Raw genomic sequence first — 10435 nt, forward strand, 5'->3', positions numbered from 1 at the left:
TATCTTTATTTTACACATGAACAGTCAAAATAGCATTGTCTGTTCATCTCTCCATTGTGATACTGAGCTTAACCACGCAGCTTTAGAAATTTTAAATGACCTGAAAACCAAAATGCTGTGTGTTTTATTTAGTAGAAGCATTTTGGACAAGTAGACTAGGTTTTGTGACTGAGATAAGTTAGTCAGGGTAGCCAATATGGGATTAATACATCTCAAATGCAGATTAGTATAGCCAATCTAATTCTGAGACATTTCATAACAAAAAGGGAGTGAAGAACTTTTCGGACATGTTAAGACAAGACTCTGAGAAAATGTTTCTCAAGTTAATACAGTTTTAATAATTGTTAAACATATCAGGGAGTTCTCTGTGACAGTGTATGAACCCCAATTGAATTAGTGTGTGATCATCAGATTTAATTTTTTTTGGAATTAGGACATGCTGATCAGTAAAGATAATTCAGATTAAAGTATAACACACTTTAGAAGTTTGATGCAACAACACATGACACATTTGATAAATATAACGTCTGAAATGATGAAAATGTGACTACATAATTTAGTGTAGTTTAAACATCACAGATCTTGATTCAAATAACTGATTTGTTGTTTAAGCCTATATTTTTTTTCCTTGATTAAAACTTGTTTGTTCAATAACTGAAATTACGTTGTTTTAGTTTATTCACAAAAAAATTGAGGAGAAAGGAGAAAAAACCGCAGCAGCGGCAGAGTCGAGCCAGCAGCAGGGTTTTGAGCACTTTTGTCCTAGTATGCTTGCCCTAGTTTGATGTTAATGTGCGCTTTGCTTCGGTTTTTACAGCCATGCTATTTCATTGTAGAATTCTTATTTCACTGAATTTCTGCGTGTTCTGCTGCCTTGCAACACAGCTTATCTACCACTGCTCTCATGTCATTTGGTTGGAGAGAAATGCTAAATACGAGCTGCGACACTGAACTGACCGATAGTTAATTGCTAGCTAACGGCTAACAAATCATTCTGACAGTAAGCCAATGAAAAACGGTTCACGTCCACAACGTAAACAAAACTGTGAGTCATTGATATTACATGTGGTGTAAGTGATTTTCCATTAGCGATATGGTCACAACGGATTTTTGAAATGGGTACAAATTACTTTACTATTGAATATTTTCACCATATGAAGCAGACGTGTATTTTAGAGCTCACTTTAAGTGGCCTTTAACCTAGCAAACCATCTCTGATAAGGGTATGGGGGGTCTGCTGTCTAACCTAACTGCAGCTGTGCTCCTCCTGGCCTTTGCTTTGTCAGTATGTTTGGACATTAACCACTTGTCTATCCATCAGAACAGGCTGGTTAGATCAGTCTATGCTAAGCAAAATAAAACCAAAGCACACGAAAGACTTGGTAATAGTAATAATAAGCCAGCAAAACCACAGAACAATTCAGTGGAAACAAGGGGAGTCCACCCAAAAAGCTCCCAAGAGACTGATATATCCAGAGATGATAAATGCACCATGGCCCCAGAGAGCCGGTTTGACTGTGCCAGGGATAGGCTTCTCGGCCAGAGAGAGTGTGAAGAGAGGGGATGCTGTTACGCCCCGCTGCATAACTTTGATGGACCCCCTTGGTGCTTTTACCCCAGTTTGTACCCTGGCTACAAAATGGGTCCCCTCACTCCCACCACGCGAGGCCAGGCTGCCACCCTGACCCGTGCCACCCCCTCATATCTCCCCAGAGATATATCCACTCTACAGCTAGAAGTCATAGAAGAGACTGCAGGCTGTTTACATCTCACTGTAAGTACCCAATACTTATGTTCAAAAGACATGATGAAGGAAATGCAGGAGGGCCCACCTGAGTTGCATGTAAAAGTTACTATAATGTAGTTTGAGTGGAAAATGTAGTCTATTGCAAGAGTAAAATGTATCTTCATGTGGCCATTGAGGTTGGCAGATTTCAAAACATTTAGGAGTAAAACAGATTGCATGAGCTGTGTGATTTGGGAGAAGTGCAAGTGAGTCCCACTTTCTATGAAATGGTGCAACAAAACCCTGGAATATTATGGTGCACAGATGGTCAATAATTTTGATCTGTTTACATTTGCTAACTTTGTCTCAAAAGCCTGGAAAAGAAGGCAAGATGGACTATTTAATTAATATTTCCTTGGATTTCGCCATCATTATGTAGTACATGTGTCAAGGATTTTTAATATTGTGGTAGAGGTCTTAAGATCTGATTGTGAAAGTTGCTGGAGTTGATTTTTTTAAATAGTTGTGTTTGAAAATGTATATGCAGCCACTCTTAATCTGTTAATCTCTTAATCTGGTTTTATGTGAATTTTGTGGTGTGTTGTAAGCTAATGTCGGCTTGGCAAGGTTATGTGAATCACTCAATTAAAAAAAACATGTATGAGATCAAGAGAGTAGACCCTCTTTTATTCTATACACACTGTTTATTAGGATGTGCGGGTTAAAAAACTGAACTGACATTTGTGTTCTCTCAAGTTAAAGGACCCATCATCTCAGCGATATGAAGTTAAACTCCCAGCTGGAGTTCCTCAGAGCAAAGCTGATACCCAAGATGCCCTCTATACCACTGAATACCAGTCTGACCCATTTGGCTTCATAGTGAGGCGAAAATCTAATGGAAGGGTGATGTGAGTAGTTCTATTCAGTTTTATTCTATATAGGAAGACATTCTAGTGTTTCTACTTGCAGGGTGTTCACTCCTTCATATGGTTTACTTTAGTTAGTTTGATATTTATTTTTATACAGTGTATATTTTTAAAGTGGTTTTTTTTAAGGTTCTTTTTATTGTTATTTAACAGATGTTACACAACAAAAAACAGATATCCACCCAACCCACAACCAAGGCTCCCTAACATACTCTTGTGGTTACAAAAAAGGAAAAAATAATTTTAAACCATTAAACAAATAGACAAATATTATACAGTACACCGTATCCAAAAAAGAAAAGAAAAAAAAAGAAAAAAGAAAAGAGCTACACCTAAAGTCATCATCCTGTCACAGATAGAGAGGACAGTACTAAACCAGAGCTGTAACCTATTTTCTAAGATTTGGCATCCCAGTCTTTTATTTCTTTCAAGTTATCAAAATAACGTAAAACAGGACCCCATACCTCATAAAACTTGGACTTGTTTCCCTGCAGAGTGTATTTTATTTTGACCAATCTAAGTGAAACAATACATCTCTCAGCCATCTAGCGTGACAAGGAGGTCTAGACCCCTTCCAGTTTAAAAGAATGATGCGGCGCGCCAGAAGTGTTGTGAATGCCACCACACTGTGAGTATTGGATGGCCAATTTGCATTAACACCAAACAAGGCAACAATGGGATGCACATCAATAGTGATACCATAAGCTTCACTTAGGGATCCAAATATTGCTTGCCAGCATCTGATCATCTGATCATCATCTGGGCTACAAAATGCATGAAATGACCAGTGATGTGATGATTTTCTTAATCATGATCATCATGTAGATGATGTTTGTTTGTTCTCTGTGTCCTGCCTGTCCAGTATGAATACCATGGTCGCGCCTCTGCTGTTTGCTGACCAGTACCTGCAGCTGTCCACCGCACTGGCCTCTTCCCTTGTGTCTGGCCTCGGGGAGCATTACACCTCCCTCCTCCTGGACCTTAACTGGACTTCTCTGACTCTTTGGAACAGAGACATTGCACCTCATGTGAGTCTATTGCAGTGGCTCCCAACCTGAGGTCCAAAAATCTGAAGGGTCATATATAAATAACTAGATACAAAACAGGAAGAAGAAAGAAATATTCGTGCTACACAAATTATTTTTTTTCTCTAATCTTGGTGTAATGGATAGTTTAACCTCTTCCACACTTCAAAACCTACATAAAACAAAGCTTAAAATCGTATCTTAAACACAACTTATCACCTTTAACAAGAGGTTGCATGTAGTCATTGCATCACTTTAACGGTTAGTAACCCCTGGTCTATAGGACATGATCATCTCCTTCTTTTAAGATATAGCATATTAAAACATCCTGAAATATTTGAAATCATGCTGTCTCTGCAGAACAGTCCTTAGTAAGCTTTTGTCGTTCCCGCCGTTTGTTCAAGTTGTAGATGTTAAAACTTGTCTTTCTCTACAGGCTGATGCTAACCTCTATGGCTCACACCCATTCTACATAGTACAGGAGGAGGACGGCTTGGCACATGGAGTTTTTCTACTCAACAGCAATGCAATAGGTACAGAGCTGTGTAATTCGTTGTCCTTACTTTCCATACAGAATAAATTTTTCTGGCATATGAGGGTATTTATTATTGATTAATATTTTTCCAAACGTCTCTGCAGAGGTGATATTGCAGCCGACCCCCGCTCTTACCTGGGTGGCTATTGGTGGAGTGCTGGACCTGTACGTTTTCTTGGGTCCTGATCCTCAAAGTGTTATACGACAGTACCTTCAGGTCATTGGTATGTCATTTCAGCGTTATCATTCAGTAACACATCTTTAGGTAGCAAGTGAAATGTGTTGTTTTTAAGTTGAAAACCTGTAAAAGCTTGTCTACTGTATGTTCAAAGGAGCCCTGAGACAACCTAATAAAGAGTGGATGGGTATATGTGTTTTCCTCTTGCCATTTATCTATCCCCAGGATATCCTATGATGCCTCCCTATTGGTCGTTGGGCTTTCATCTGTGTCGCTGGGGTTACACAACCACTATTACAACCCGGCATGTGGCACAACGCATGCACAATGCAAAATTCCCCATGGTAAATAAAGTACTTACAAAGCTCTATGAAATTAAATCTCTCAGAACATTTTTCTTACATATTTATTATGTACACATTGTACCATGATCAAAGAGAGGTTTTGTGAATGTCAGAATTAATTTGAACACAAGTCCAATCAACACTTAGTAACAGGTAGACATTTGGTGTGGCATCCTCAGATATTTTCAGTTATCATCAGCACTGCACATTGCTGACGTCCAACTGAGAAGATTTTGCTTTTGTCATCACCAGGATGTGCAGTGGAATGATCTGGACTATGCAGATAAGCGCAGGGTGTTCACTTTTGACCCCTGGCGATTCGGGGACCTCCCAGAGATGGTGGAGGAGTTCCATAAGAGGGGCATGAAGTACATCCTTATCCTGGTGTGACATCTTTAAGTTTATAAGACTTCACCAACTGATGATGCTGATCAGTAAATACTTTAGCATTTATTATGAAAAAGGAAAAACACACGCATCAGTTGTTTAAATTGGTTTGAGTGTAATTCTCTAAATGAGAACAGGTAATCATTTATGATTACATTGTTTTCCCAGTATATGGCAGCAAAACCTTCTTAACTTGTGACTGAGTCATGCTCTGGTTTCTGTCTATGAGGACCCGGGGATCAGCAGCACCAGCCCCCCTGGAACTTACTCGCCCTTTGATGATGGACTGAAACGAGACGTCTTCATTAAAAATGCTACAGGACGCATCCTGATAGGGAAGGTATAAAGACTTCTTTTCTGGGGATGTATGCTTTTCTGTCCCATTGTGATATGTGTATGTCATTCATATTTTTGATATTGTGTATCGAGGTTTGGCCGGGCCCAACAGCCTTCCCCGACTTCACCAACCCAGAGACCAGATGCTGGTGGGAGGACTGCATCAGAGATTTTCATTCTAAAGTTCCTGTGGATGGTCTATGGATTGTGAGTATTTATACACACAATTTATCCAGGTTATTTAGCCACAGTACTGTCACTAAGACTTTATACATCATGTATGCCAGGTCTGCTGTTCTGAGACATGTACATGACATGGTTCATGTTTAGTTTGTGTGCACCTTAAAACCGCAAATAACTTATCCTCTGTTTGTTTTCTCCCATGCTCAACCCAGGATATGAATGAACCAGCCAGTTTTGTGCAGGGCTCAGTGGAGGGCTGTCCCGACAGTGATCTCGAGAACCCGCCCTACACACCCAGTAAGTGTATTGGACCAGTTACTAGCATTTAAAGGCATACAAACATTATTACATTATCAGTTTATACATTATACCACATACATATATTGTACATAGATATTGTACAAGATACAAGATTACAATGACTATAGATGCATAACTGATCTGTTCATTGCTACATATGTTGCATTAAGTTGTAGCCTGTGTGTCTCTCTGACTGTCAACATGTGTACAAACAGGGGTGGTTGGAGGCCAGTTGAACTCGGGGACTATTTGTATGTCGGCTCAGCAGAAACTGTCCACTCACTACAACCTGCACAATATATACGGACTGACAGAAGCCTATGCCACACACAGGTTAGACCATGCAGCAATCAGATGCAGTTTGTAGAGATAGTTTTGCAGGAGCGGGTTATTTCACTGTGAGTAGCAGAGTGAAATTAAGCAATAAGTTAATAGCAGCAATTAGCAAAATAATGGCCATTTTATGTAAGCCAGTGATAACATTGTAAAAACAAAAAAACTTTTTACCTTCTTGTCATATAGCTCAAGATTAAAAGCTTAGCTTAGTGCGAGTAGTGGTATAGCTCATTGCAATTTGAATTGCTCCTCCTAAATGTATGTTATTGGGTATTTTAAAATTGTAAAAAGAATAGAAAGACTGACTTTCTTTGAGAACATGCCAATTTTGAATTGAGTATACTGGAGGCCAAAGGACCACAGCACAGATTCCACAGAATACATGGACTACGTTGTTCCTTGGCTATTGTTATTTGTTCTGTATACTTTATCCATCCTGGGGTTTGTTCCCATCTTCAGTGCTCTTATGAAGGTACGAGGGAAGAGACCCTTCGTCCTGTCTCGCTCCTCCTTCCCTGGCATCGGACGCTTCTCTGGAGTGTGGACAGGAGACGTCAGAAGTGACTGGGAGCAGCTTCGATACTCCATCCCTGGTGAGGAGATGTAGCTTCTGTAAGGTCCTAATACTGTGTTGTTATAATGTTCAAATGTTTTCACATGTGTTTGAATGCATGTGATTATCCCATGGGATGTTGTCTTGAGATAGCTCTAGTTTTTGACAGCTCTATATGTGGTAGAATTTTTTATAAATCTTTTTTGAAGTGACCACAGATCATTTGATGGTTTTAGACTGACTTTTTGCACCTGTTCCCCCTCAGCCGTGCTGCAGTTCAGCTTGTTCGGGGTGCCCCTTGTGGGGGCAGACATCTGTGGCTTTGGAGGGAACACCACTGAGGAATTGTGCGTACGATGGATGCAACTCGGGGCCTTCTACCCATTTATGAGAAACCACAATGACAAGCCGAACGCTGTGAGACAGAGACACTATTTGTGTTTGCCTGTGTACTTGGTGTATGTTTGTAACTGTTTGCTAACTTGTGTGATTCATTGAGTTAAATTAAGTGCACTTTTCTTTTACAAGTTACGTTAGTTTTTTAGGATATTGGAGTCTGCCCTGTATGTTTTCCACTACGTCTAGAGTATCCATCTGTTACATGTATTATTAATATAGAGGTAACTCTATATCTTCTCATTGTCTGTGTGTTTCTATGTGTCCCTCAGCCCCAGGAGCCCTATGTATTTGGGCAGAAGGCCCAGGCCGCCATGCGGAGTGCATTGAACCTGCGTTACTCCCTTCTCCCTTTCCTCTACACACTCTTCCATCATGCACACACTTCTGCTGACACTGTGGCCAGGCCTCTCTTCATGGAGTAGGTGTCCTCTCCTGTTTATCCTTTATAGTCCTATGTAAATGAAATAACTAAGACCATTATCTTTTCTTCTGCTCGTCTATCCATCCCTCTTAGGTTTCCCACTGACCCTAACTGTCAGACCATAGACAGGCAGTTTCTGTGGGGGAGTTCACTTCTCATTAGCCCAGTCTTAGAGCAAGGGGCAGTAGAGCTGGCCGCTTACCTGCCCCCTGGCATTTGGTACAGCCTACACAATGTGAGCTCAACTTCAATCAATTTGTGTTTGTTTACTGGTAAAGGCCACCATATTTGAGGCTTTCGGTGGTAACACATGACTGAAGTGTTCACCTGTTTCCCTTTGGGGTCTGTTTCATTTGTGTTTTGTTCTCTAGGGTCAGCCTTTCTACAGTAAGGGTCAGTACCTGCTCTTGCCAGCCCCTTTGGACACCATCAACATTCATGTGAGGGATGGACATATTATCCCTCAGCAGGTGGGCGTCTGCTGCCAACATGCAGCTCATTTTGCTGATCTTAGCACATTCATATTCCTGTTGGTTTAGTATGAGACAAAATGTGGTAGATATAATATTAAAAGAATGTCTGAGGATGGGAAACATTCACAATACATTTTTGTAAACACACTTGTTAAACCTTTATTTAAGCAGTAATCTTAGTTTTCAGTTAAATGGCAGTAGTATGTATGATCAAATGATGTATCAGTCTGTGTTCTATCATGACATGCTGACTGACATCTTAAAGCTGAAAACTAACCAAAACACTTTGGAGAGAAGTGTGCATTTTCATCGTTTTTCTTTGATCTGCCTTTTTCTTGTGAAGGAACCTGCTTTGACAACCGCAGCCTCGCGCAGAAACCCGTTCTTCCTGACCGTGGCACTGTCAGAAGGCGGCTGGGCCTGGGGCGATTTGTTCTGGGATGACGGGGACTGTTTTGAAACCTTCGAAATGAGAAATTATTGTTACGTTATCTTCATTGCTGGACAGGTAGGGAAGAGACGAGTGATATTTGCATTGGAGCTGATGAGGCATCATTTGCATTTTACTATACTTCTACTTGATTCAAATGACTCTTTACTGAATGATACAATTGTCTAAATGGGTAAAAGCCCTGACATTACCTCGTCCTGATATATTTAGATGAAAGAATAAAATAAATGGTCACAAAATGTCTTCTTCAGTCTCAGGTGGTGAGTGATCCTCTCAGGCTGAATGGGGCCCTGGATGGTCTGGTGCTGGGAGGGCTGCAAGTGTTCGGGGTGCCCTCACTACCCCTATATGTATTAGCCAATGGGGACAAAGTCAGGGATTTCACGTACCGCAGTGACACCAAGGTGAGTTCTGTGTGACTCGGCACTACTTCCTTTGGTGTTGTCTTCCTCCAAAAAGATAATGATGCCATTCTGCATATAAGTTGTTCTGGTATGGTTGGTATGTTTCCTCTTGTGTATTGATTTATTTGCCAAGTTTGTCCTCCCATTTTACTCATCATGTCTACTGTCTTGAGCCATTGTGCCATACAATCTAACCATTAAGTCAAATTCTGTTTGTGTCTTTCTCTTGCCACAGGTTTTGACAGTGACCAGCCTGGCCTTGCCCATGTCAAAGGTATTTACAGTCCAATGGGCTCTCTGATGCATTGAACTTTATTGCCCAAGAACCTTAGGGAGTCTTTGTATTTTTCACTGCTGCTGAAAAGATCAGCTGCATTTTTCTGCACTGACACCAGCGGATTTTCTTGAGCCATCCCAACCATCCTAGAGCTCGAGATGCACCTTCCGCTTGCTCTGCCTTTGTCCAAATTGGAAATTAGTACTTTGTAAGCAGCAGGTTTATAAAAATGTGAAACCAAGGGAGTCATCATCTTGATGTATCAGGTTTTCCTGCAAGGTCTTGCTGCTAACTGCCACACTGAAGCAAGACAATGTGATGTCTTGTAAATGTATATACTTTCTAAACCTCTTTGTATTTTTTTAAATCATGTTTATATATCGTTGTTACTGAAGTGCATTATTAATAAAAAATGTGAAAAAAGATACATTTTTATGCAGCACTGCACTTGAATGCTGATTACAAGGTTTATTATGCTACAGTTATTTGCTTATTGTTTACTATAATTCTCCTAAAATGTTGCGTATCCTATGTTATGCTGTCTCTGAGATGAGAACTATTATACCAACTTATGTCATTACTTTTTATCAACATAATACAAAGTGTATTATTTGTTTGTACGAAGGACACTACTGCTATATATCATCACATGGTTTTTAGTTGAAGCTGGATAGCATTTGCATGTACCACCATCATTATACAGGATATATTGAATATATAAATGATTTATTGTAATGTTCATAGGAATTTTTTTTTTTTTTTTTAAATCTCCAAGCCAAATTTACAGTAAATTAAAAACAACTCAATTTAAAGGTTGTAGGCAGTAATTTGTGTATTATAAATTTAGCAAGAGTGTAATTATTTATTGCCTGAAATAAAATTAAACGGACAGGTGCCTCCAGCAGCTGTGCAAGGAGATGCTCTGACTCCACCTCTGGTCCTGATGATGCACCAACTGCATTCAAGCTTCTGCCAGTGACCTTTAAAACGTCACTTGTGATGAAAGAAGGGTCAGCTTTTTAAGGTAGGCTGGGTCGGATGATGACTTTGGTTAATGTAAAATAAATTTGTATATATTTTACAGGACATGCCCTGATGTCCCTCCGTGTTTTTAATCTGAAATCTAAAATTAGCGGTTTGTGTGATAGAAAAAGGCTTTGACATTACGGAAGCGGCGGAAT

The 10435-nt window shown here is 40.0% G+C and overlaps 1 protein-coding gene across 1 annotated transcript; it reads left to right on the top strand.

Annotated features, from left to right (window-relative positions):
• The first annotated feature begins 87 nt into the window (after positions 1-87).
• gaa (alpha glucosidase) lies at positions 88-10255 on the top strand. Its single transcript, XM_078268723.1, has 19 exons — positions 88-1774; positions 2483-2634; positions 3515-3680; positions 4114-4210; positions 4317-4436; positions 4616-4734; positions 4987-5118; positions 5351-5461; positions 5551-5664; positions 5853-5937; positions 6156-6273; positions 6736-6869; positions 7095-7246; positions 7498-7646; positions 7743-7884; positions 8021-8119; positions 8466-8630; positions 8825-8977; positions 9213-10255. Exons 1-19 carry the CDS (start codon positions 1226-1228, stop codon positions 9276-9278), a joined length of 2823 nt encoding a protein of 940 aa, XP_078124849.1. The 5' UTR covers positions 88-1225; the 3' UTR covers positions 9279-10255.
• The last annotated feature ends 180 nt before the right edge of the window (positions 10256-10435 follow it).

Source organism: Sander vitreus, chromosome 15 (genome assembly GCF_031162955.1).
Source record: "Sander vitreus isolate 19-12246 chromosome 15, sanVit1, whole genome shotgun sequence".
Lineage (NCBI taxonomy): Eukaryota > Metazoa > Chordata > Actinopteri > Perciformes > Percidae > Sander > Sander vitreus.